The sequence below is a fragment of the Thyridium curvatum genome (genome assembly GCF_004353045.1).
Source record: "Thyridium curvatum strain D216 chromosome Unknown NODE_56_length_292564_cov_84.152122, whole genome shotgun sequence".
Lineage (NCBI taxonomy): Eukaryota > Fungi > Ascomycota > Sordariomycetes > Thyridiales > Thyridiaceae > Thyridium > Thyridium curvatum.
This window is the reverse complement of record NW_022156811.1, coordinates 1-26,970: the sequence shown is the minus strand read 5'-3', so window position 1 is coordinate 26,970 and position 26,970 is coordinate 1. Positions and strand designations below refer to the sequence as shown.

At 57.0% G+C, this 26,970-nt stretch overlaps 7 protein-coding genes across 7 annotated transcripts; 5 read left to right on the top strand and 2 right to left on the bottom strand.

Moving 5' to 3' along the window:
- Positions 1-400: 400 nt before the first annotated feature.
- On the bottom strand, positions 401-2,515 carry E0L32_008437 (uncharacterized protein; the record flags this gene model as incomplete). Its single annotated transcript, XM_031143291.1, has 1 exon — positions 401-2,515. One exon carries the CDS (start codon positions 2,513-2,515, stop codon positions 401-403), a length of 2,115 nt encoding a protein of 704 aa, XP_030992262.1.
- An 8,998-nt stretch (positions 2,516-11,513) lies between these two features.
- On the bottom strand, positions 11,514-12,527 carry E0L32_008436 (uncharacterized protein; the record flags this gene model as incomplete). Its single annotated transcript, XM_031143290.1, has 1 exon — positions 11,514-12,527. One exon carries the CDS (start codon positions 12,525-12,527, stop codon positions 11,514-11,516), a length of 1,014 nt encoding a protein of 337 aa, XP_030992261.1.
- Positions 12,528-13,751: 1,224 nt separating this feature from the next.
- Positions 13,752-14,370, top strand: E0L32_008435 (uncharacterized protein; the record flags this gene model as incomplete). The annotated part of the gene is made up of 2 exons (XM_031143289.1): positions 13,752-13,812; positions 13,883-14,370. 2 exons carry the CDS (start codon positions 13,752-13,754, stop codon positions 14,368-14,370), a joined length of 549 nt encoding a protein of 182 aa, XP_030992260.1.
- Positions 14,371-15,500: 1,130 nt separating this feature from the next.
- Positions 15,501-16,889, top strand: E0L32_008434 (uncharacterized protein; the record flags this gene model as incomplete). Its single annotated transcript, XM_031143288.1, has 1 exon — positions 15,501-16,889. One exon carries the CDS (start codon positions 15,501-15,503, stop codon positions 16,887-16,889), a length of 1,389 nt encoding a protein of 462 aa, XP_030992259.1.
- A 436-nt stretch (positions 16,890-17,325) lies between these two features.
- E0L32_008433 (uncharacterized protein) lies at positions 17,326-18,915 on the top strand (the record flags this gene model as incomplete). Its single annotated transcript, XM_031143287.1, has 4 exons — positions 17,326-17,469; positions 17,536-18,303; positions 18,359-18,690; positions 18,783-18,915. The coding sequence occupies 4 exons, from the start codon at positions 17,326-17,328 to the stop codon at positions 18,913-18,915; spliced, it is 1,377 nt and encodes a 458-aa protein (XP_030992258.1).
- A 1,272-nt stretch (positions 18,916-20,187) lies between these two features.
- On the top strand, positions 20,188-22,420 carry E0L32_008432 (uncharacterized protein; the record flags this gene model as incomplete). The annotated part of the gene is made up of 2 exons (XM_031143286.1): positions 20,188-20,506; positions 20,727-22,420. The coding sequence occupies 2 exons, from the start codon at positions 20,188-20,190 to the stop codon at positions 22,418-22,420; spliced, it is 2,013 nt and encodes a 670-aa protein (XP_030992257.1).
- Positions 22,421-23,196: 776 nt separating this feature from the next.
- On the top strand, positions 23,197-26,970 carry E0L32_008431 (uncharacterized protein; the record flags this gene model as incomplete). Its single annotated transcript, XM_031143285.1, has 2 exons — positions 23,197-23,625; positions 23,698-26,970. Coding segments are annotated over 2 exons (3,702 nt in total), but the record flags the coding sequence as incomplete, so codon positions are not given.

The following is a 26,970-nucleotide window of genomic DNA, read 5'->3' as shown; positions in this document are numbered from 1 at the left end:
AAGGGAAAAAATGCAAGTGGTATTTCCTTCTCTTCGCCCATTGGTAGTAAAGACAAGAAAACAAGAAAAACACCCGGCCGGATATGGTTTTGCTGCAGAGAGAGAGAGAGAGAGAGAGAGAGAAAGAGAGAGGGAGTTAGGGGTGGAAGAGGAGACAAAAAATCTGATATGCAATGGTTTCGTTTCGGCGGGCGGGAAAAGTGTGATTATTACAAAAACGACGATAGGTGGTGTGTGTTGGTATGGTATCGGGGGGGTATTCTAGAACGATCAGGAAAAAAAAGTCGGAAGAAAGGTGTGTAACAGAGACAAGGAGAGTTCTCTCGGCTCTCGAGCCCCCGCCGCCCCTTTTCGTGCCATTGAAGAAGCGCCAGTCTCTCCTCTTGTTTGTTCTGGTGCTTTACTGCTGCGCGGCGCCAGCTGCCGCCCGCGCCTCCTCGGTCGGGATGTAGACGAGCTCGCCCCAGACCCGCCAGTGCAGCAGGCCCAGGTGCGCCAGCCGCATGGCCATGTCCTCGACGCCGCCGTCCTCGCGCGCGTCGCGCCCTTCGCTGCTGAGCTCGCGCTCCCGGGCCGCCGCCGCCGCCGCGGGCGACACGTTCCACGAGGGGGCGCGCGACGACGACGACGACGACGACGAGGATGAAGAGCTGCTGGCGGTGGCGGCGGCGGCGGCGGCAGCGACGCGGCCGCCCGTGGCGACGGTGAAGAGGTCCACGCCCGACAGGTCGCGCAGGTCGCGCACGCGGCGGCCCGCCTCGGCGACGAGGCGCGCGTGGAAGTGGCGCTCGACGTCGCGCAGCAAGGGGGCGCTGTCGGCGTCTGCCGTCCTCGAGCTGCCGCTGCTGTTGTTGTGGCACAGGTTCTTGTCGAGGGCCTCCTCGATGTTGCGCAGGAAGGAGGCCGGGGCGCCGAGGTGGCGGAAGATCTCGAGCGAGATGGCGGGCGAGAGGGCCTGCCAGCGCTGCTTGGACGAGGCCGGCGGCGCCGTGTGCAGGAGGGCGAGGAGCGAGGCGTAGACGGTCCGCGAGGAGCGGGCCTTGCCGGCGGACTCGTCGTGCTGGTGGTGGTGCGGGCTGTAGTGGTGGTGGGCCGTGGAGAGGAAGCAGGCCGAGGTGCGCGGGGAGGAGCAGGGGGATGTGGAGCTGAGGGCGAGGCTCGAGGGCCGCGAGATGGGCGCGTTGAAGTTGAACTCGTCCGACGAGGACGAGGTGGTGCTGGAGCGGAGCGAGTGGCGCTCCTCGTCGATGTACGAGGGGATGGAGAGCGAGGCCGTCGCCCGCAGGAGGCTCTCTGCCTGCTCGAAGACGCGCATGCAGACCTCGAGGTTGATGGCGTCGCACATGTCGGACCGCAGCTTGAGCAGGCGCTCCTCGTCGAAGAGGAAGGTGCTGGGCACGGCGGTGCTCTCGGCCGAGGGCATAACGAGGGCGGCCAGCGCCCGGAAGAAGGGCGCGGCATCGCCAAAGGCCGGGTCGCGCGTCGGCGCCGCCGCCGCCGACGACGACGACGACAGCGCCAGGCTGTACCACTGCTTGGCCGGGCGGATGTCGAGCCGCCCGCTCTGGATCTTCTTGCAGAAGAAGCGCTGCTCGAACAGGACCGTGTCCTCGATGAGGTGCGGGCGCAGGCACCGGATCTGGTGGTTGGCCACGTCGAGCTTCATGGCCTCGAGGACGCCGAGCAGGCTGCACATGCCCTTGACGAGCTCGCCCATGTCGTTGTCGCGGTTCCCCCGGCTCAGCTTGTTGTACATCTCGTCCACCCACTCGTCCCTCATAGGCGCGCAGTGCAGCTTGAGCACCGACGCGAGCCACTGCGCCAGCTTCTCCAGGTCGGCGATTCCGCGGTTGAACTGCTGCATCAGCAGGTCCACGTTCAGCCCCTCGTTCAGGAACTCCCTGTCCCGCGCCGGCACTAGCGTCTGGATGATCTCCTTGACGGCCTTGAGCAGCAGGGGCAGGCACCAGTTCTCTTCGGTGCCGTGGTCCCTGACGAATCCTTCCCTGTCCACCACGAACTGGATGAGCTGCTCCTGCAGCGCGTTCCAAAACTGATTCGCCTTCTCCTGTTTCCTCCGGCCCTTCTCTCCGTCCAGGTTCGGCCGGAAGTGCAGCTCCGGGTCAAAATTGATATCGTGCCGCAGCTTGGGGTTGTGGATGATCTTGGTGACGTCCAATTCGCTGAGGGTGGCCTTGGTGACCGGAGGCTCGAGCCTTCGTGCAGGTTCGCGACCCCTCGGCGATACTTGGGGTGACGCAGATCTGGCCGAGAATTCGGAGTTGGTGCGGGACAGCGCATCTGAGACAGCCGGGCTTGCGACATGTCTCTCGTCGTACTTGCGAGGGAGGTCCTGCGAGAGCTGGCTGCCGATCCGGTTCCTATCCTCCTGCTGCTGCGTCGAAGAGATGCTCGTCTCTACTGTGCCCTCGGTGCCGGTCTCGTCTGATTTCGTCCTGCCATGGCTCGACACGAAGCCGCCATTTATCCTATTACTTGCGCTCTGGTCGCTCATTTTGTCTGTGATCCTCCGAGTTATCCCACCGGGTGTGGCAGGCCTTTCTCGCGTAGGTGTGTATTAAGTTTTAGTAAGAAGAAGGGGGAGGGGCCACTCAGGGGCACAAGCGTGAGGCGGCCTTCGCCCTCTCTCCAGATATATGAGTGTATATATGGCCTGACAAAGCCCGAATTTGTGGTCAGAAACAAGAAAAAGTTCTGATGCAGCCACAGAAGCTGTGGAAGAAAGCCGGCGAAGAAAAAGGTAGGATGCTACTCTGCAAAGCGCACAAGGTTAGCCAACAAGAAACCCCAAAGTATTTGAATGCCGCCCCTTCGCTTTCTACCCGCAAACCCAGGTGGTCCGCAAAGCCCAGAGCTCCTGGCGGCGCACGGAAAACCTCGTCCTCGTGTTCTGGAGACAAGGCGGGTGCTTGCATGGTGTGGTTGGGCAGATACGGACAGTCGAGCGACATTTGCATGGTGCAGTGCACCCTTGGACTCAAAGGGAGGCGACCTACTGGAAAGTAAAGAAGTGGTGCAATGCAAGAGAACGCCAGTCAAAGATGAGAGAGGGCTTCACTCTTCCCCAAGCTGCGATGAGGAAGAGATTTGTTTGCAGAGCACCGCCTATCAGATAGACAAGAAAGCTTCCGTTTTCGACCAAGAGAGGCGAGCGGCAGCAGCCGGGTAGCCAAAGATTAATCCGTGCAAGTGCCTGTTTGCCCGGGTAGTAATACGAGAGCCGAGTCTTTCTAGAAAAGAAAATGTGCAAGAGGGCACAACAAAGAACGGAAGGGCTTCGGTCGAACGAGAGAGCGTGTGCCGGGAGGCCGAGATTCTAATGCATTCGAACGGGAGGCGGCGAGGCGAGAGTGCGAGAGTGCCTGCAGAGAAGACGGAGCGTTGCCTCTTGCCAATGTTGTACCACAGCAGGGGGGGCGGATGGTGGTGTTGGTGGTTGTCGTGGTCGAGGCGGCGGCGGCGGCGTCGGCGGTGGTGTTGATTTGTCGTCGGCTGCGAAGACCGGAATGGGTGAGGCGTGCTAGATTAAGCCCGGATTGGGCAACTCCGGCTTGTGACAAAAAGGGGTTCTTTTATTCTACTGTCGTCGACGAACGGAAGACCAGGGTATAGAGAGGGTAGCAGCGAGCCAATGGCGCAAGACGAAGTCCCGAGATGGATCTATAGCACGATGGAGAGATGCCGAGTGGTGGGAGGTGAGAAGGAAAAAGAAGAAACAAAAGGAAGAGAGGAGCAATGAATCGACCGGGGGAGCGAGAAGGAGTGTGACCGGAGCGGTGGCGGCAGGAGGTATTATTAAAAGTGACTGACTTGAATAACGACGGGAAAGGGAAGTGAAAAATATGGGGAAAAGGAGAGAGAGAGAGAGAGAGACGGAGAGACAGAGTAGTAGAGATGGAGATGACACGAGAGAAGAGGGTGGTGAGGGAAGTGGAGGATGGGAAGCGTCAGGCCAGGGAAGCTAAGCGTAGCTAGAACGAAAGAAGGGAGTAAGGATTAGTCCATGTTCGATTTGAAACTAGTCAAGCGCGAAAGAAGGGACCTAGAAAGTCGAGAAGGTGTCATGGCACCGTAGTAATGGATGCGCGCAGAGAGACAAGCCGGCGACGGGCGAGGTAGGCCGTGGCGCGGCATGGATCGCACACTCGGAGGATCAACAGGATGGATGCGATGGGATGGGATGGGACGGATCATGGATCATGGATCTAACCAGCGTAACTATCTGATGTACTTTACCTCTGGTCACGCACTTTTACAGTGTGGATGTCACATAGCGAAAGTGTACATATTTCAACATGGAGTCCACAGCACTTGGAGATATTGAATTCATCTATCCAGGGCCCTCTACAAGCCCTCTCCTTCATGCTTCCTTTGCTTCTTTTCCACTCTGACCAACTATTGCCTACTGTATACTTGCTCACTGATTCTCATCCACATCGTATCCTTTCTGGCCAGCATTGCAGCCAGCAATCTTGGCAATGAACCAACCTCGTATGCACGCAGCGCAGCGCCGCCGCTGCTTGCTGGGGTGCTGATTCGGGGGGACGGCGACCTGCAGCGGCGAACGAGTAATGCTCCAGGGCGCTCAGCCAGACAAGAGTCAAGCAGGCCAAGCAGGCCGGGGTGGGAATCCAGGAGAAGCCGGCATGGCATGGATTCGTCTGTGGGCTGGTGGTGCTTGGGTGGAGGCGACTGGGGCCGCATAGCGTGGCATGCATATCTGATATCCCGTACCTGAACCATTCCACCCACCCCATGTCCATCTCGAGCCTAGCCCAGATCCAGGCCGGTGGATGGTGGAAGGGCGATGCTACCAGGCGAAGCCTTCCAACAATCTTCTCGATGGCCCCTTCGATGGTGGCCCCCCCCCGGCCGAGCGAGTGCCTTTGTACCTTGCCTTAGTCTCTTGATTAGGGCGCTTTTTAGTCGGTATTGGCGATGGTGGGACCCCTATAAATTCAATGTTCTGGCTCTACAACAGTGCCCCGACCACGATCAACTGACTCTTACCCGACTCTTGGACGGAGAAGCAGTACAGGTACCTCTACTTGACCACCCACACCTGTTTCAGCGGGCAAACCCACCTGGAATCTACCTCTGTCGTTTGCCTCTGCCACAAGCGGCACACACAGCCTGGAGACAACCTGAGTTTTACGGCTGCCGCTCAGAGGCGACTCATGCCACCCACGACGCTGACCCTGCACTGTAGAGGGAGAGGCGATGAGGAGACTTGATGGAGTAAGACGATACTGCGGATGCTGTTTGGCTCGACTGACGTACTTGGTGGACTTTACGGTATGCTGACCCATGCCGCACGCATCCATCCCACTTCTCTTCCACCGTCTCTCAATCTAAGGCACTTTACAGGTAGTTACGAAGTAATAGTGTGGGAATAATTAACACCCCCCGTTTTCCAGTGGCTGGACCCGCCTGGTCGCCGACACCGATCAGCGGGAACAGGTGGCCTCCAGGTTGCGTAGCGACCTGCTCAAACGGGCAGAAACCTTACAAGTACGGAGTAGGAGGTAGGCAGTTAGTCGAGTCGGGGGCCACACCCAGCTGGGCTCGCATCGGCCTGTCTCAGCTCGTCCGGTCACCCAGTCTCGGCGCCCGGCGAGCGGCTGCCCAAAATTCGCCTCCCTCAGCTCAGTTTGTTCTGGGTCCTCAGTGACTTGAATCGCCAATTCCAGTTCCGTTTGACCCGCGCTGCGCTGCGCTGTGTTCGCACGTCTTCGGTCCATTGCCCGATCAACTACCCAGGACTACCTTGGGTAGAGCACACAAGACACGGCTGCGACGGCCTGTCGATCCGTGTTTTTTGCTCCGTTGTTAACTAGCTTACCTAGGTAGGTGGTGTTGTAAAGGGGAAGGGTTCCTTGAACACTGGGCTGGAACGACGGCTCAAATAGGTCGTCGTGATGGAAAGCCCTACATTACTGTATTCCCTCCTTGCTTTCGGGGATAATGCCGGCGCTGGTCCTGCATCTGGCTTATATTGGGCCCTTGCTTGTTGGACGGTGTAAAGAGAGAGAAAAAACACACCCTGGCCTCCCTCCCTGCCTTCGCTGTCGCCGGAATACTTGGCAAATAAACGAGCCACTGGAACGGAAACGGATGCAGCTTATCATTCATTTCCTGGGGGTCACGCACACCAAAAATGGAATTAAAGAGGCCCAAACACCCTGATGCACATCCACATTATCGCCTTCACCCCCTGATAAACCCACCCAAGATTCGGGGCTGTTTAGCGCCTCGAGTGGGATGTCAGGAGAGAGCATGTGGCCCAGGAGTGGCCGAGGTTCAGAAGCACTTCGAACCGTGCTCCGTGGCTGCATGGTGATCAGCGCGGCAAGATACCACCGCACCACCGCACCGCGCTACGACGCAATGCAATACCGGATGCGGCCAAAGGCTTTTAGTGAGCAATATATCCGGGCGGCGGCGTCTGGCGACACAGAAGCCGCCATTCGGACGGGATTGAAGTCGACTGCAAGTAGCCATGCATTAGTGCTTGCATTACTACAAGTACAAGCCCTCTTGATGCCTTCCTGCAGGGAAAATATCTGCAATGGCACGGGTCCTCTAACTCTCGTTCCTCCGTCAGAGCGTGAATGCAATCACCCAGGATGGATGCAGCCAGAAAAAAGCGAGGCTGACGATGAGTACGGGCGTCTCATCGTCTTCCCTGCTCCCAGGCTGCCACAATATAGGCATGCCAGGGAAGTCGCAGTGCGAGGATCGGGTCCGTGTGTGCATATCGAGAAGGAGAGCAAATTGCGCGGTGTAACCCTCATCTTGACCGCCCGCTCGATTAGGCAATGGAAGGTGTGGGTGGTGAGCGTTTACTTGTAGAAGCGAGCATAGCGACGTGGGATTCGTCCCAACGATCCGGTAACTCTTCCCGTCGTTAGGGGTCTGTCCAAAGTCCACCAGGCGTAATTTGGGACAGTTGCAAGGGGGTGTCCCAGGCCAATCCTGGCCCCAAGCATGCTGGTCCCTGCGCTTAATACGGCGCCCCCCTTACTTGTAGTGGCGCACTAGTCCGGTCGCAAGGTGGTGAGGCGAGGCTGTCCATACAGCTGCTCTGCCTCGCTTGGCTCAGCACAACGTGAAGGACCAGCTCAACGTCAATTCGCGATTGTCTACCGTAGATATGCTTCGAAGATGGAATCGGCAGTGGCGTGAGATCTGTCTCTGTTTGTTCCAAACCTTCATGGGCCTTCGCGTAGCTTCCACCAACCCTGCTGCATTGCTGACTGACTCGATAACATCAGCCACCAAACCGGGCCGCCACAATGACGTGAAATCAGCATAGCGCAGCACCGAGCGCAGGCCGGAGCCTCCTGTGCAAACGAGGCAGTTGGGACTTGTGTTGGATGAGCCATTTGTGGCCTTATCCGAGCGCCACCGTGATGGACTGGCCGGGCTGGACCTCAACCAAGGAACTCTCCTCCAGAACCATGCTCGTCCAAGTGCGCACCGAACATTGTCCAGATGTCGAGCCATGGGACCTTTCTCCCGTCAGCGTAGGCCATGACAACAGTGGCTGATTCGTCGTTCGATCTGCTGACCGTTTCCCAAGATTCTGGATGTGCGCGTTGTGGGGCCAGGGATCCGCCGCCGGGTCCCCGGGTGGTTCTGCAACGGAGGCACCAAGACGGCAAACTGGCCGGTCGGCGGCCAGATTTTCCTCTTTCTTGCTAGCGAATCCCATGACTCGGAATGAAGTCAGTTTCTCCCGTGCGTTTTCTCCCGGGCGGCCTGGCTTTCTTGGCAGAACATGACCAGAATTTCCTCCCTGGTGAATCTGCTCCGGTGCCTAGACTGGCTTGACTGGTCAAGATGCCGATTTCAGACTAACGGTGACCTAAATGGCCATCTTGTCTGATGAAAGGTGCAACCAGCACTAAGAGTCCATCCACATTCCACAAAGGGGTCGGAGAGAGTAGGTAGCTTGACCTAGCCATGGAGCACCATCCACTGATGGATCTTTTCAGAGAGGGTTCTCTGTCATTGATCAGACTGACGTCAGCCGCGAGGTTTGGGTCTTGCTTAAGTTGGCGGCCTGCGTTCACTGATGGCCGTAGAAGTTCGAGTGCTGACACGCTTGGATTTACAGACAGGGCGGGATTTGGCCCAGGAAATGAGGAATGGGACATTTGAGGTCTCGTGAGACACTTGATTGGGATGTCAAAGCGAGAATGGCAAATTCCTGTTCGCCGAGGGTCGAAGGCAGTGGGTTTAGAGAAAGCCTACCTCAGGGTGCTCCTTTCTCTTGGGGTCAGTTGCCAGGCGACGAGGCCACAGTCCAAATGTCTTGGGCGTCAACATCCTCGTCAGCACATTCCTCTGATCGAGAAGGATTTGGAATCCAACTCAGAGATGCTCGTGCAATTGCGGCTGTGTGCTCACAGACGACAACACTGGAGGATACCGAAGCAGGGCTCCGGAGCCGGAGCCGGCACGCTCGGACGGCGCTACCATCTAGGCGATCGGCGAACTCCTAGCTCCCGACTGCCTGTCTCGCGTGGCCCGATACCCTGGGAACTCTGTCGATTCTCACACAACCAAAGTCCTGCTAGACACTCAAACGTTAGCGATTGATTTTCAAGAGCCAACAGGATTACGAAAGCTGCTCAACACACCAGAGTGCTTTGCAGTGTGCAATGCAGATCAATGCCAATGCCCGCTTACGACGTAGAAAGCATTGTGACACATGCGAGACCAGTCTGTGCTGCCAGCGTATCACACTTGAAGCGCCCCAGTGAACTGGATCACACCAGCCAGTGCTTCGGTGGACTCGGCCGAACGTTTCGCTCTAGAAGCTGTTGCTGCAAAACAATCAGACGATGTTTCAGGTCGATCTCCCACGGATCTGCGACTCTCGAATTCTCAACTTGCACTCCAATAATCAACAGGAGCCGCTGGAGCCGCTGACTTGCCCACCACCCACTCCCATTTTTCTGTCACACCCCCCATCTCAGATCCGCTCGTGATACAGGAGACAAGTGCGCCAGAGTCTGAGAGTAGAGCATGGGCTGCCTGGTTGTTCAAACACCGCTCAACTAGTGGGAACTCGGTGCCCGAGTCGCCAAAATTTGGCCCTGTACCTTCTGCATGATGCTGAATACCGTGGTGCTGGAGCCCGCGTGATCGTCCATCTATAACATCTGTCGCATTATGCACCTTGGACCTGCAATCGGATTGCCATTTGCTCCAAGGGCAATCCCGTCGATGAAGGTCAATCAGGATGCGCCTTTATGCAGTCGTACTAATGGTTGCCGCAATGTGCATACCATTGCGCAGCATCAGGCAAAAGCAGCCTGATCCCGTGGGGCCCTATCGGCTTTGCACCTTTTGTCGCACCTTGGGTTCCCGCCTTGGTAATTGAAGCGGCACCGACCTTGGCTTTGTGTGCACTGCACTCAGGCCTGTAGCCGTCGTGTACGTTTTGCAACAAGCCGCATGGCATGAAAATGGACGCCAGCATGTTTGCACAACTCAAGTACGGAGTAGTCGCGTTCACCACCCCGCACCTCCAAGTGGCCGTGTAAGTGTGGATGTCGCAAGCCTCACTTGACCCAGTGCATCACGCCCATATTGTCACGCAAACCCGGCCACAGCATCTCTACGGAGGCCTTGTTTCTCCTTTCTCGACCATTTGAGTCCAGATGCAGCTTCCGGGAACCGACTTGTTCTCCCACAAGGCCTTAGCACCCGAGTGCACACTGTACCGAGAGTTGCACAACACATTCCAGCCAGTGCAGCGAGATCCCTGGACGGCATGGATCTCCGGGGAATGGGGGGCGAAGTTGCCCAAAAGTCCCCGGAATGGATCGTCCAGGACGATGGTCGGACGAGAAATGCAAAGGTATCATGACGGCTGTTCTGGCTCGGGCCTCGCCATGCGTTACTGCATGCCAATTCGGACCTTTTCAGCACAGGTCGTCACTCATCTATACTGCCGTGAGCCGTTGGCCTGGCGAATTTCCTTAGAGGGGTTACGTTTTGGTGATGTTGCGTCTCGTCATCGAGCAGACCCAGTAATGAAAGGCGAACGCCTTGGTGTTCGAGGCAACCGCGTCCACGGATCGTACCAGGCTGAGAGTTGCCAACTGCCGCGCGCATTGTCTCAAACAAAAGTTCTGCATATCTCCTTGGATTGTGAGCACGGGTCTGGAAGCAATGGTCCGGATGATGCAAGTGCATCACTTCACCCTTCAGCAGCAGCACAACACTTCTGTCTCTAACTGTGTCAGTGCCACAACTCCCCAACAAATTTCTGGTGATGCAAGCTCACGACAGTGCAATGGGACGTACAAGCAAAGTCTGCCGCCGCCTTGGCGTACACAAATAGCAAAAGTCCTTAACGGCACGGGAACGGGACTTGTAGCGCACCACTGGAACGGGAGCAGTCCGCCTCCCCCAGGTTCGCCATCGAGTGAACCCCCATCTCGAAGGTGCGATTCTTGGATCTCGCCCAGGAGTGTCTCATAGGTATGGCTGATGATGTATGGCTCGACCGGCGTGCCGTCTAGAAATTCCGATAACCCAAGACATGGCAAGCCGTAAGGGAGCCCGCCCGAGATCAGGTCCGCCCAGCCAGTGAGGGCGGCTCCGTCGCAGATATATGACCTCTCTCCCGCTCCTTGGGATCAATGAGCGGCTGTGCAGCCTTGTCAGGTTCATCTCTCACTCCGGTACGGGCCAACGACAGGAGAACAAGCCCCGGTGCACACACCCACTGGGTGAAGGTGTGGATTCACATTCCGTGCAAAATAACGGCAGGCAAAGACTTCAATGGGAATGCTTTGGGGCACACCTGCGACTGACCAAACCGCGAAGACATCCTGCATATGGAAGATTTCTAAGAAGCTGTGCTTGGAAAATCCATTTGAGTACGTGTAATGACTGGAATAAGCGTAGAACAACTTTCTAAGTGCCCAGTCCTTGCTACGATGAGATCCGGGGGGGTGGCTTCCAGGAATTGTGACCTTGATATTTACCCGAAGTGGAAACGCGCCTGAACCATCATTGGCCCGCTGGCCCGCACCCCGGGCCCGCACGCCTCCGTCCGTCGGATCCTCCTATATGGTGATTAGACCAATATACCTCTATCAAAGGCAAGAGAGAACCCCTTTCGAAAGAATCTTACGGTTAGGCACTTGCCAGCGAAGTAAGGCGTGTTCATAATGGTCAGGCGCCCGGAGCCACTGGTAGGTTCCTGTGGGCTTCTGATTGCATCACTCCGTTTTGCGAGTTCACGTATATCTGATTTTCCGACTCTAATGCTACGACCCTTGATTATTATGATCCTGGGCCACCGAAGCATGGGACTCTAGGAGAACATTCATTGTGCGATGAACGAGAGGGCTGAGAGGGAGGGAGATGTTTATCCAAGAAGTGCATTTGCAGATCATCACACATCGTGTCTGATGGTCCACAGCGAATCGGCAAACGCCATCACTCTTAATCATCCGTGGCCGACAAAACTAGAAAGTGCTCTGCAGCCAGCTCAGCAAGTCCTCTCCAAACACATCTGGTATGGCGAGAAGCGCCCAGTGGCCTCCGTCCCTCACGATGACTGTTGCGTTGGGCAGGTACCCGGCGTCGATGCTCGGCTGCATCCCGGCAGGCCTGCACACGAAGTCCTGCGCTCCGCCCCAGAACAGCGTCGGCACCCGGACGGTCCAGGCGTCCTTCGGCAGAAGCCTGTCTGCGGCGTTCTGCACGCCAAACGCGAACGAGCTGTACCAGCAGGAGGGCGCCTCGAACCCGTCGCCGCCGCCCTCGGAGGGGTCGAACCGCCTCATGAAGTCGGCCTTGTGCTCGCCCGAGGCGTACGGCAGGGTCGGCTGGGTGCGGCCCTCGGAGACCCACGCGCGCATCCCGCCCGGCGAGCACCAGTTCTGCTCCCAGGTCGCGGGCTCGCCGTGGGCCGCGCTGTACACCGACTCGAGGTTGCGGGCCATGAGGGCCGGCGCGTCGCCGGCCGTGAAGAAGCGCCAGTACTCGTAGACGCCCGCGCCCCAGGCCTGCCTGGTGGCGGCGTTGGCGGCCTCGAGGTCGAAGTCCCCCGTGGGCGGCAGGTAGGGCACGTTGAGCGTGACGAGGCCCGCGACGCGCGCCGGGTGGAAGTGGTAGAGGCGCTGGGCGAGGGCGCTGCCCCAGTCGTGGCCGGCCGAGACGACCCGGTCGAGCCCCTCGGCGTCGAGGATCTCGACGGCGTCGGCGGCCATGCGCTGCCAGGCGTACGACTCGTCGTCGGTGGGCTTGGAGGTGCCGCCGTAGCCGAGGCAGTCCGGCGCGACGATGCCGTAGCCGTTGGGGACGAGGTAGTCGTTGGCCAGGCCCGCGAAGAGCCGGGCGGTGTCGGGCCAGCCGTGGAAGAGGATCAGCGTCGGCTTGGAGGAGTCCCGGGCCGGTGAGGTGTAGTAGGTGTAGGTGAAGCCCCGGGACACGCGGAGCGTCTTCCTGTTCAGTTTGGAGAGGTCCGTGTCTGCCATGACGGCAGTCTATTCTGACTTTGATGAGGTGCGATAGAGTTGTGCCAAGCTGTAGGAGACGGAAGGGGGAACCTGCCCTGTTGGCAGTGGTGCGGGCAAGGTGGGATGGATATACTATTTCTCTATGTCCTGGTAACTCTCCGATACCCGATGGCCCGTTGAAGATCTCGATCCCACACTTCACGCAGGGCAACCTCCACGTCATCGGCCCTACGTCAAATAACACCGGACGCGGTGTGGTTTGATAGCAACTCAGCTGAGTCGAAGGAAGCAATGCAAGCCCAGTACTCACAAGGACAGTTTGAGAACCCGCCAGGGTCACACGAATTCGGGCCTCTGAAGATAGCAGCAATTCTACCTCTGCATTTACATACGCTCGAAGTAGGCGATATTCCGCGAAGGGCATCACATACATAAGCCATCTTATATGACCTGTCAAATACCTCTCCTTCTATGTCAGCGGGAATGTACCGGACGGGCTATAGGGCTCGGGTCAAACAAGAAAGGTGTTTTAAAGTGAGGGTCCTTTCGCTTTTCTGAATCGAGTATTAGAGTATTTGGGTCTGCTGGCGATGTGGAATCCTCGGTGGTATAGTTAGGCTATCGATATATGAAATAGGCTACACACGGCATGCATCAAACCCAGTATTCTACTCGGTATGCAAGCAAGAGCAGATATGCCATTGCTTTCAGAGCTTGGGAATGGAGGTTCGCCTCAATCTCCTCCAGATGATGGCAAAGCGGAAGTGGTTGAGGGAGTATTGAACTGAAGCACAGTAATTTATTCCAAGAGAAGCCAGCGATAGGAAGACCCAGAACGATGCGTATGGGAGAAATGAAACAACCATAGATGGAGCAAGATGACCTAGAATCCAATGACAGGCCCTGAAGGTAACCTAGAAGGTTCAAATCCGTGATGATAAAGTATCCATAGATTTCTAGAGGTGGCACAAGGAAGCATGCCGCGAATCTAGGTAGCGCGATGATCCACTGTGGGCGGCGGCTAATTCACCATAACGGTATGCATTGCTTGGCTTGGGCCCAAGCTTCCACCAAGCTAAAGTCGACCTCAGAACTCAAGATCGAATCCTTCAACACAACCAACCACGACATCACATATCCACGGTCTGCTACCCAATAGAGGACCGCTGAACAGACGAAATACCTATATCTTCTCGACCACGGCAAGAAATATCGCACCAGAATCATTGACGAGCTGCCAAGATGGAGGTTCGCGCGCGCGCCGGCAAGAATGTCGGCAAGATGAACTTTGGCTATGGAGAGCGTACGTCTCAGACTCTTCCCCATCCCGCCTCCTGTCTATCATATGTTCTGAACTTCCCCCCCCCCCGCAGTGACACAGCTTCTCTACGGCAGCGGCGACGCCCGCGAACCCCTGCCCGAGTCGATGCGCGTGCTCGACGAGATCGCGACCGAGTTCATCCAGGGCCTGTCCTTCGAGGCCGCCCGCGCCGCCCACTACGCCGGCCGGCAAAAGATCAAGTACGAGGACTTTGAGTTTGCCATGCGCCGCAACCCACTGTTCCTCGGCAAGGTCCGTGAGATGTTCGAGAGCTCCAAGGAGATCAAGGACGCCCGAAAGCTGCCGGGTCTGGCCGAGGGTGGCGCCGGGGGCGCCAAGGGCGAGTTTGAGGGGTTTGAGAAGCTCGCGGAGGGCGAAGCCGGCGACGGCGGCCCCAATGGAGATGCGCAGTCGGAGGGCCAGAAGAGCGGGCGGGGCCGCAAGAAGAAGGACCGGCAGGCGGCAGCGGCCGAGGAGGAGCTTCACGAAGGGGATGACGATGAGGAGGCAGAGATGGATACCATGGGACGGAAGAGATGATCTCCCCGATGAGCATGGTTGTTTGCGGCTCACTTCTACTTGTCTTTTCTTTGTCTACTTACAGCGACGGCGTCGGGCAACATATGGGAATATGGACTGGGACTGCTATGGACACTGGCCACATCGGTCCGGCATTCTACATCGACTTATGTCATTTGGCGGAATACAGGACTTTTTTCTTGCACCACTTTTTGGACCTCTCTAGCAGCTGCTTTGGCAAAGCCCGTGGGCATGTCACTTAAGGAGCCACGGCTAGAGTCATATCAAAAAAGCTTCGGTCCCATGGCGACATTGCCCACGAACAAGTCGGCACAGCACGGCCACATATGTCCACATCTTCCGTCCCATGCACGCAAAACAAGAGAGGCGGATGTGCTTAACCTGGGAGCCTGGTTGTCAGCATCGATTTGCCCTTTCCCGCAGCCCCCAAGGCCCCCGTTCCCCCCTCCAAGTTGACAGCGCCAGTCCTTGCAGAGCCTAGTACGTGATGGAGTGATGGAGTCGCCATCTCGCCCCGCTGAAAGTGTTGCGATGACGGAGATGTTCTGCCCTATCACACAGGAGCCTGAACACTTGGCAGCATGGTCGCGTGCGCCGGCCATAGCATCCAAAAGGTTGCGGCTCAACTTCACACGCTTTCAGGCTCTTTTTGGGCATCGGTCGCTGGGGGCTCAATGGGCTCTACAGGGATCTCAACAGACAAACACCTCCGAAGTGGTGGCCGAAATCTTCCCCGGTCTCCACCTTCAACACACACCCCGCCTTTAGAGGAAGGCCTTGCGGTGATCCCATGAATCACATCACTAAGAATTGACTGACCTGTGCCACCAGCCTTTTCCTTTTTCTGCATCTTGTCTATTTTTGTTGGTGTTTCTATTCCTGAAAATCTGTGCTTGGCTGTTGTTTGGGACATTGTCACAGTTAAATACATCCAATAGCCCAATTTTGTCACGGTCATCTCGAGGTTTTGAGTCCAAGAATCGTCTTTTCTGCACAAGTCCGACTGTGGTTGCCTGGAATGATCACAGTGCCCAATGAGCCCTTACCATGAGATCCCGCAGACCCCGCGGGCCAAGTCGAGGCTCGACGAAGAAAATGAACGAGCCCACAGCCATTCCCACCGAGTGTCAATGGAGAGCATAGCATTGGGGAAACCAACGGATGGTCTCAAGGCGGACTCCGAACGTCTGGATGTCGACTCCATCCGCCGTATGTCGTCCAGCCCGTTCTCTTACGGGGACCACGAGCCCTCCTCTGCTGTTCCCTTCGGGGCCCCGATAACAGCTCCCTCGACCAGGATCCAGAGAGCCAAGAAGGCGATTGGTGATCTGCGGCGCCGCTTCTGGGCAAAGAACAAGCCCGTGGTGTTGGTGGCAACGGCTCAGCTCTTCGCAGCATTGATGAATGTGGCTGCCCGACTCCTCGAACACGATAGCGGAAACAAGATGCATCCTATGCAACTACTCTTCGCGCGGCATAGTATGACTATGATCGGAGCTTGCGTATACATGTACTGGAAGAATACGCCACACTTTCCCTTCGGAGCCAGGGAAGTTCGATGGCTGCTTGTTGCAAGAGGAATAACGGGTTTCTTCGGCATTTTTGGCATGTGGTATTCCATGCTGTACCTTCCACTTGCTGAGGCGACGGTCATCACGTTCCTAGTGCCGAGCGTTTCTGGGTATATCTGTCACGTCCTGCTCCATGAGCCCTTCACGCGCAAGGAACAGATCGGTTCTTACATCGCGCTCGCCGGAGTAGTCCTGATCGCCCGGCCGACATCCTTGTTCTCATCGTCGTCTGGGAACGGGAGCACGCCTCCGGAAATCGCTCCGGGGATTCCGGCCAACGGCACGGACCCGTATTCATCTCCAGGAGGCGAAATGGAGGCTACACCACTGCAGCGCCTTGGAGCGATTGGCATATCACTCGTCGGTGTCCTCGGTGCTGCACTAGCGTTCACCACCATCCGAAGCATCGGCAAAAGAGCACACCCACTCATCTCGGTCAACTATTTTTCGACATGGTCAACCCTCGTGTGTATAGTAGCGTTGACGCTCGGCCCAATACTCGACATCGATCAGCCCGGGATGCAGTTCGGTTTACCGAATTCTTTGTGGCAGTGGACGCTCTGCGCGTTCCTTGGGGTCACTGGATTTTGCATGCAGTTCTTGCTGACTGCCGGCCTCGGAAGTGAACGCTCTAACAGAGCTACAGCCATGGTCTACACACACATGCTGTTCGCAGCTGCCTTTGACAAGTGGATATTTGGGCATGAAATGGGTGTCATCAGTGTCATTGGCTGCGGAATGATTGTCGGCAGCGCACTTTGGGTTGCGCTCTCAAAGAAGGCACCGGTCGTCCAAGATTCACCTGCTGTGGCAGAGGCAGGCCAAATTGGAATGGAGCGGGTACCGATGCTCGCTGACACAGACGATGAGGAGGAAGAGCAAGATGAAGATGAGAGTGATGGAGAGGATGAAACGAGGCCGATACCACTCGAGGTGATCCAACGATAGACTGGGCGTAAGATGTCTGATACAACTGGTGTTAGATGGTCCAGGACTAGATGACCAGAATGTTACCAAAGAAATGAAAATAAAATCCAAAAGAGGATTGTGGAACTGTTTTTTCATAGAGAAGTATCTGACGTGGGCTGTCAAAACTGCAGACGAAGCAATGTAGGCGACGGGATGGGTTTGATAGAGGGAGATCATCCGCCAGCCAATGACACGTGATCCTGATTTTGCAGGGCGAAAGCGCGGCGCGACCCAAATTTCTAGTCGCAAGCTTCAGACTATCCCAGTCCAAATCCACGACCTTTTTGTCAGCTCCAACCCCCAACAAGAAGCGTCATATTCCCTTTCGGTCTGGCTTCTCTCATTGAACTCGAAATCGCCGGACCTATCCCGAATCTCCATCCCCCACCCTCAGCGATCACGTAGAACCGCCAAGATGGTCAACATCAGCGAGGTCAAGAACAGCAACCGCGAGAATCGCACTTCAGCGCATACCCATATCAAAGGCCTAGGTCTCAAGTCCGATGGAACGGCAGAGAAGCAAGCCTCTGGATTTGTCGGCCAGACCACGGCGCGAGAGGTATGTAGGAATTGAAGATTGTGGAAGGTTGTGCGGCTCACCTTTTGCTCACTTTTGCTGGCACAGGCATGCGGTGTTGTAGTCGACCTTATTAGGGCACACAAGATGGCTGGCAGGGGAGTCATGCTTGCTGGCGGACCCGGCACCGGAAAGACAGCTCTGGCTCTCGCCATCAGCCAAGAGCTGGGCACCAAGATCCCATTCTGCCCTATTGTTGGCAGCGAGATATACTCGACCGAGGTGAAGAAGACCGAGATGCTGATGGAGAACTTCCGGAGGGCGATCGGCCTGAAGGTGCGGGAGACAAAGGAGGTCTACGAGGGCGAGGTTACGGAGCTCACGCCCGAGGAGGCTGAGAACCCTCTCGGCGGCTACGGCAAGACGATCAGCACGCTGCTCATTGGACTCAAGAGCGCAAAGGGCCAGAAGAAGCTCAGGTTGGACCCCAGCATATACGAGGCCATCCAGAAGGAGCGTGTTACGGTCGGTGATGTCATCTATATCGAAGCAAACACCGGCGCGTGCAAGCGCGTCGGCCGATCGGACGCCTATGCGACCGAATTCGATCTCGAGGCCGAGGAGTACGTGCCCATTCCCAAGGGCGAGGTGCACAAGAAGAAGGAGATTGTTCAGGATGTCACGCTTCACGACCTCGATGTCGCCAATGCTAGGCCGCAGGGTGGACAAGACATCATGTCGATGATGGGCCAGCTCATGAAGCCTCGGATGACAGAAATCACCGACAAGCTACGAACCGAGATCAACAAAGTGGTCAGCAAATACATCGACCAGGGTGTGGCCGAGCTTGTACCTGGCGTGCTTTTCATTGATGAGGTATTGCCAGCCCCCCCACAAAGCTTTGATTGCTCGCAAGCTGACCCAAGCGTAGGCCCATATGCTCGATCTCGAGTGCTTCACGTATCTGAACAAGGCCCTGGAGACGCCGATCTCTCCAATTGTAATTCTTGCGTCCAACCGTGGCATGACCACCATTCGCGGCACTGATGACCTTGTTGCTGCCCATGGTATCCCGACAGACTTTCTGGCTAGGCTGCTGATCATCCCGACCACTGCATACGACGCCGATGAGATCAAGAGGATCGTCCGTATCCGGGCAGCCACAGAGGGTGTCGCAGTTTCAGATGCTGCGCTCGACAAAATTGCGGAGCACGGTGTGCGAATCAGCATGCGCTATTGCCTTCAGCTGCTGACCCCTGCAAGGTACATTAAATCACACTCTGCCTGTTTGACTGTTTAATTCTCTTGAGGCACTCAAGACACACAAGGACACACACTAACATAGATCTGTATAGCATCCTGGCCCGGGTGAACGGCCGCAAGGAAATTGACGTCAAGGATGTTGCCGAGTGTGAAGAGCTCTTCCTGGATGCCAGACGGAGCGCACAGCTGCTGAGTGGCGAGGGCGGTCGAGAGTTCATTGCATAAGCAGGCTGGGGGAGGTGTTGGTCTAAAATGGAGACTTGTCACAATTCACATAATGCGAGGGGGACCGGTGAACAGCGGGATCAAATTGGGTTTCTAGGGACTAGCCTCAAAGGCCGGAGTCGGTGTGAGTTTCTGTTTGATTTTATTGACCAAGATTTCAAAAAGAGGAAGAAGAGCAGCACCAAGCTGTGTTGGCTGGAAATTTGGCTGGCGGACCCGAGACACTCTCCCATCTCGGCCCCATATTGCTGGTCCAATTTCCCCTTTTCCACAACGCAAACGCAAACGGCGGCAACAGCTGAACTACATTGCTCAGAAACGAGCCAACATGTAAATTACCTTTGAGTGTGGAGCATCCGCAATAGACGATGATGGAATTAAGGAAGTTTTAGTCATGTTTGAGCAGACATTGTCTTTGTTCTGGTTCTGGGCTCGCATTCCAAGCCGCTCAGGTACTGCATTCCAGAGCGAGGCCATTGTTGTCGCGGAAGCAACCTAGGAGCAAGTAGGCCAAACTAGAACTAGGTGTATGAAAAATGAAACAAGAAAGAAAGAGGTCCATCCAGTTTTGAAAGGATAATGTCGTGTCAAAGAAATTGTCCCCCAGTGTTGCCGGTCACTTGGGTCCCCAAGCCATACCGCGAGCGGAAAGCCACAAACATCCAGACAAAGGAAGACGAAACGATGATGAACACCACGCCTCATCCGAGATAACGCCTGGTGCTAACAACCTGCGCGAGCGAGCGAGGGCTTTCATCAAGCCCAAAGCCTCGGGGAGGGGAAAAAGGGCAGATCGCTGGTCAAGACCAGCCCATACAGCGCTTGTTCCGCCAGCGTCTTGTTTGCACACAACTATGGTCATTATGGCCGCCTGGGGGATGGTATTGTCAAAGCCATAATCGACTGGTCAGACCGACAGCCAGCTTGTCAATGTCCCCCTGTTCCCTGTTGAGTGGGCTGCTTCTTCACTCACAAAGAGCTCCGGCCTTGACGAAACCTTGCTCGCCATTTATTGAGTCCTTGGTTCTCTTGCCTCTTCTTTCCCACTGCTCCCTTTCCATCTATTGCCCCCTGTTGAGCTGGTCATCTTATGCTGCTCTTCAACAACCAGTGCCTTCTTCTCCTTTCCGATATTAATATCACAATAAGAACCCCAGTCCCGGCCTTGGTGGCGGCCACCTCAGCTTACGCACCTGCCACAGCGGGCTCGCTCCACGCTGCTCTGCCATTTGTTTGCACTTGCAGGCCCTGCTCGCCTCTTCCCTACGGAAAATGGCGGACGTATCATCCCACCATCAAACGGAGACACCGCACTCTGCCCATCGAATGACCACTCGGTCCAGCGATGGGACTTTGATCCGGCATCCGGATGACCATCACCAGCATCAACAGCAACAGAGTCCTTCAGTTGCGTCGCTGTCTCGTCTGAACAGGAAGCTTGCGGCTTCCATTAATGTCCAAGAGGCAAACAGAGCTCGTGTCCAGGGTCTGTCGCTGCACACGCCGCTGGATCACGATCACAGTTCCAGCCTGATTCCTCACGACGTGTGCATTTGCCCGCCGTCACCCAAGGTTCCGAGACCGCGTAATGGTGAGCTCAGACTCTGTGTTTCATTCATATTTGGTGCTATACGCACCTTCCTAACCCTAGCCGCTATGTATCGTGATGAAGTGGCGAACTCATGTCCTTTTGTTTCCGCTCTCGTTGGTGCTTTGGGAATGTCCAAGCTGATCGCTGCGTGTGTTTCACTCTCTAGCCTTCATTCTGTATCGGCAACATCAGCAAGCTCGCGTTGTACAACAAAATCCAGGTCTACCCAATCCTGAGATCTCCAAGATTCTTGGTGAGCAGTGGAAGAGCGAACCAACTTCGGTCCAGGAGAAGTGGAGAGAGCTTGCCGAAGAGGAGAAGCGCAGGCACCAGGAACAGCATCCCGACTACAAGTATAAGCCCAAACGAGGCGGTAAAGGCCAGGGATCTAAAGCAGCCGCCGAGGAAGAGGGTAGTCATTGTCCCAAGTGCCAGAGACGACGAGTTGTGGCTGTCCCTAGGACCCCATCTACTCCTCTGGCAACACCTCTGACATCTCGATCCGCAATGCCGCCTTACCACAACCCTTTGAACCGTTCCGTAGATACTGGGCACCACCATCGCCAAGGCTCGCCTGGTAGCACCCCCTTCCCGTACGATAGGCGAAGGTCGTACTATTACGCGGACATGGACGACGACTACGCAATGTCTCCGACTTCAGACTATAAGCGGCGTCGCTTCGACAGTCGAGGGAGCTTCCAGAGTATGAACTCGCCATACGTGCATCAGCAACCGCCGGGATGGCCAAGCCACCCCTCGGCGTTCTCATCATCGTCAGTCCCTTACACTTCGAGTGCTGCATTCAGCCCGCTTCCAGCACCATCGTCTTTGGCGCATCAAAATGCCCCGATGCCACCACCTGGTCGCCCGGCTACCTCGGACCATAACCGGGATGCCCGACGGTTCGATGCGCCCATCCGACTCCCTCCTTTGCAGACCCAGGTACCACAGCCGTCCTCAGCTCGCACCGCAAGACATGACGAGCCAGCCTCGGCGATCAAGGCGACCGGTCTCGGCATCGTGAAGGGGTCTGATAGCCACTCGCAAAGCATTACTGCCATGGTCATGGGCATTCCATACACAAGCAAGTTGGAGATGTTGAACAGGATCAGCCCAGCACTCGCGCCGCTAGGCCCCGACTGCCCGCCTTCAGAGACGAGAGGCCCTTTGATCGCAATCGAGGGCACGGATCCGACACTGATGAAGGAGGTGGGCCTGATTGTACAGGACGCCCTGACAAAGTCGGGCGAGTGCACAGTTCGAACATGGTCTGGCCGGCCGAACACACAGTTCTCCGATGAGGCTTTGGAGATCGATGATGATGTCCAGATGCGGGAGGGCCCCGAATCGTCGAAGGAACGCGCTCAGCCCGCCGAACCTCAGACGAGTCCGAGTTCCTTCTCCGCCTACCTGGACATCATCAAGGAGTGGCACGCCAAGTCTGATGACATAGTTAAGCACATCACTACTGTCCCTGGCACGAAGCCCGCCGGAGATACCAGTGGCTCCGAGAGCGGCTCCAGCGCTGTAGATGCCGAGCCACAGCGGACTGTCCCCGTCGCCCTGGTCACCGATGGCTTCAGGCTGAGCACGGCTGACCGCTTTGCGTCGTCGATCCCCATCATGGACTCGTACGCCCCCGTCGACCATTGGCAATGGATGGCGACCCTGTGGCGCCGCATTGTCGGCCCCGATCTGGTCATATTTGCCGATCGATTCGCGGACGAAGGTCCGGACGCGCTTCGCGATGCAGAGTTCAAGGAGGAGCCCAAGACCCAGGCCCCGAAGCTCATGACTGTCCGCATGCCCCGGGAGAAGGAGGTGGACGAGAAGATGAAGCGGCGACTGACTTTTGAGATTCTGGAATGGGTGAGGGCGGGCAGTTTCCGCGTGGGTGTCGAGGGTGATAAGTGAGTAGACCCTGGAAATGTCTTGGAGGATTCAGTCAGATACCGATGCCGCCGTTCAAGGGTGAGATAGGACATGATAGCGCCGTATTTAACATTCAGGAGGAGAGTGTAACAAGCCATCCACATGTGTACATGACCATATCGAATATGGCCTTTAAGCAGTAGATAAAACATACTGATTCTTATGTTTTCTTAACCCTGGGAAGAAACCTTGCCGTGATGGAGCAGCTTGTCATCTTAGATTCTAGCTTACAGGAAGTCCGAAAGGATCCACGACGCTGAACCATGCCTAGGGCAAGTAGGCAAGACGTCTGAAAGTCTTGACCCCTAGAAAGCTCGTTTAAGTGTCATGTCGGAAGCTGCGCGAGGTTGACTGAAGACGGATCGATGTCTGGAATGCCGAGCTGACAGCTTTGGCGGCGGCACAAATGTTTCATAAAGTGCGCAGGTCACAAAATTGTGCAACAACCTCTAGAATCCCCACTGTCCTGTCCCACCTTCCCATGCACCAATGCTGGCAAGGTGGAGCATGCATAATCGCGTTTACTTTATCCAAACGCGTCTAACCAAACCAAGCTCCGACGGCTGGGAGACGTCCAGGGGAAACAGGTAAGGGTAGCTCGTGGAGCTCTTTTCTCACTACGACGACCATTCAACAACCCAGCCTCGAGTCCCGAACTGGTTTACGATAGCAAACTACCTGCTTGGGCCTTGATCCTACCGCCTCGACACCGCGACAAATCAATGCCGCCCAACCCACCCCCTTAATCACCGGCCAAGATGACGGACCTCGCGGTCGGCCAGACCATTCGCACCGGCGATGGCAAGGTCGGCATCGTCCGTTTTGTCGGTGGCACCGCCTTTGCCCCGGGCGAATGGGTCGGCGTCGAGCTCGACGACGACACCGGGAAGAACGACGGCAGCGTCCAGGGCGAGCGGTACTTCGACTGCGAGATGGGCCACGGCATCTTCGTGCGGCCCACGACCATCGCGGTGCTGGCCCAGCCGGCCGCACAGCCCAAGCCGGCGGCGGCGGCGGCGGCGGCGGCGGCGCCCATCAGGAAAGCAGGGTCGCGGCCGAGCAGCATGTTCACTGGCGGCACGGCCAAGGGGACCGGCGCTGATCCCGGGCTGCCCAAGAGGATGAGCTTGAATGCTCCTAGCCCGAGCCCGGTGCCGAGGACTTCCCGACCTTCAAGCATTGCACGGGTATGTGAATCTGATGTGTAGTTTGTTTGCATTCATGTGGGAGCTTTCTCTGATCTCTGTGTGGTATAACAGTCACCTACCAAGTCTCCGACGAAACAGCTTGGGACCGCCTCATCCAGCGCGTCGAACTCGCGGACGGCAACCCCTTCGAATGCCCGAGTATCATCGATAGGCGCTAAGACCCGCCCGCCTGTCGGAGGAGCTACAAGGACGTCTATGGGACCTCCCCCGCCGCCGGGTGCGAGGACTACTCGCCAATCTTCAGTCTCCTCGGCAACGTCGAGGACAGCAACTACGGCCCCTGCACGGACGCTGAGCGGTCGGCTGTCCACGGCAGCAGGGCCCCGCCTTGGAGTTCGCCCGCCCGGCAGCCGCAATATCTCCGGGGACTCTCAGTCCGGCTCGGAGAGGACCAGTCGCGGCCGGATTACCTCTCCACAGAAGAGCGACGAGGATGACCTGTCGCCTTCGTCAAGGAGCCCGGTCCGCACAAGGACTGCGGCCCTGGAGAAGCTGACCTCTGCCTCCCCACGCGATTCTCCCCGAGCCAGAGTCGCCGCTGCAGCCGCCACTTCACGATCGTCGCCATCCACTGCCACCAACAATGCAGCTCATCGTGAGATCGAAGACCTCAAGACCAAACTCAAGGTGCTAGAGAGAAAGAGGCTCGAAGACCGAGACAAGATCAAGCAGTTGGACAAGGTCCAGGCAGAACGTGACAAGTTCGAGACTATCATCCAAAAGATCCAGACCAAACTGCAGCCGCAGCAGCAAGAGAACGCCGAACTCAGGAAACAGCTCAAGGAGGCAGAGAGCCGGCTCGAGTCAGTAGAGTCTATCCAGGCCGAGCATGACACCGCCATGGAGCTTGCTACGCTCGACAGGGAGATGGCTGAGGAACAGGCCGAGGTCTACAAAGTCGAACTTGAGGCACTGAAGGAGAAGGCTGAAGAGCTCGAGCTAGAAGTCGAGATTCTGCGCGAGGAGAATTCGGAATACTCTAAGGGCATGTCTCCTGAAGAGCGTGCCAGCACCGGATGGTTGCAAATGGAGAGAAATAATGAACGCCTCCGCGAGGCACTGTTGCGCCTCCGTGACATTACCCAGCAACAAGAGGAGGAGCTGAAGGATCAAATCAAGGGCCTCGAGGAAGACCTGCGGGAGTTTTCCTTGGTCAAGGAGCAGTTCGAGAGCTGCAAAGACAAGCTGAGCCAATCCGAGGCTGCAGTGGAAGATCTCCGCCAGCAGCTGGACACCGCCTTGGGCGCCGAGGACATGATCGAGGATCTGACGGAGCGCAACATGAGCATGGCCGAGCAGATCGAGGAGTTGAAGGCCGTGGTTGAAGACCTAGAGAGCCTCAAGGAGATCAACGACGAGCTCGAGATTAACCATGTTCAGAATGAGAAGGAACTGCAGGAGGAGATTGACTTCAAGGAGGCTGTCATCACGGAGCAGGCCCGCCGGGCTGTGCAGCAAGAGGAGACTATTGATGACATGGAATACACCCTTTCGCGATTCCGCGAGCTCGTGACCAACCTCCAGACCGACCTGGAGGACATGCGCGCATCGCATGCTGTGACCGAGTCCGAGTCTGAGCAGCTCAACAGCAAGTCTCGCGCCATGATGGATCTGAATATGAAGCTCCAGATCTCAGCGGCCAAGGCGCAGGCTAAGACTATCGACCTGGAGCTTCGGCGCTTGGAGGCCCAAGAAGCCGAGCAGCATCTGGAGATCGTCAAGCTGTTCTTGCCCGAGACATACCAGACCGACCGAGACTCTGTCCTGGCTCTCCTGCGGTTCAGACGCCTGGCATTCAAGGCCAATCTGCTCAACAGCTTCATCAAGGAGCGGGTCAACGGCCAGCCGCACCCCGGACACGAGGACGACACGTTTGCCGGCTGTGATGCCATTGACAAGCTCACGTGGGTGTCGGCGATGTGCGACCGCTTCGTCAATGCTATTAGTCACTGCTCCATTGAACAATTTGCCAAATATGAGGGGGCTCTGTACGAGCTAGAGCCAGTTGAGCGTGCCCTCAATGGATGGATCGATGGCCTGAGACGAGACGAGCTCAAGGAGCAACAGTGTGCTAGCGAGCTGCAGCGTTCTGTTGCCCTCATGTCCCACCTCGGTGAAGTGCACATCTCCAACGATCTGGAGAGCTTCGCAGATGACGTGCACATGAGGTGCTTGCTTATGCAAAGCCATCTCGAGTCTGCCGCTACCACTTTCCATGCTACAAGAGCCATGGTACAGCGGGTCGTGCCTCCTGCTGGTGACGACGACGAGCTCGCTCAGTACTTTGCCAGGAAATCCGAGGCTGTTATCACGCAAACTCGCAGCACAAAGGTTATTGCCGGCAAAATGGTCAGGGCTCTGGAGGACCTCAAACTGCGTTCCCTGTCCCTCACCCCTGACACTCTCGAAGCCTTTGAGCAGGCTGAAGATGCGACTCAGGAAATTGCTGACCTGGCACGCAAGATCGGTCTCGACCTACACCAACTGCTTCACGAAGAGGGACGAACTGAGCCTTACACATACACCGAGATCCAGACGTCGGCGCAGAAGACGGCCATGAACGCAGTCGGCAACTCCGAGTCTGACTTGTTTGCTACTTATCTCTCCAAACTGAGAGCTGTAACTAGCCAAATCGCCGACCTGGCTGCCCTGTCCACCGATCTGACCCAGACCCAAGAGTTTGAGCGACCACAAGCACCCTGGATCCTCCGCAGCCAGGAGCTCAAGGCCCTCAAGACCATCCCTGTCGATGCCGAGGAGGAGCTCCGCCACCTCAAGGAGGAGTACAACGAGGCACGCCGGGCTATCGCCCTCCGCGACGAGACCCTGGGCACCGCTCAGCTCAAGATCGAGACGCTCGAGTCCCGGATGCGCGACGCCAACGCCAAGGTCTCGCGCATCGCCGACCTCGAGGCCTTCATCGAGCGCGAGAAGGCCTCGGTCGCGGGCCTCAAAGAGGACATCGAGAAGCAGGACCGCGAGCTCAAGTCCCTCGAGGCCGACCGCGACAAGTGGAAGAAGATCGCCGGCGACTCGCGGATCCTCGCCGGCTCGAGCGACGGCGGACCGGGCGGCGCGGCGGGCTCCAAGGCCGGGCAGGAGCGCGCCGTGGCCACGGCGCGCGAGATGGACGCGCTGGGCGACGAGATCGCCGGCCTGCAGGCCGCGGTGCGGTACCTGCGCGAGGACAACCGCCGCGCGCGCGTCGCGGAGCAGCGCCACTACGACTGGCTCGCCGAGCCGCTGCGCCGCCCGGCCCCCCTGGCCGAGCAGCGCCGGCGGCTCGTCGCGGCCGAGGGCAAGGACGCGCTGGCCGAGCTCTGT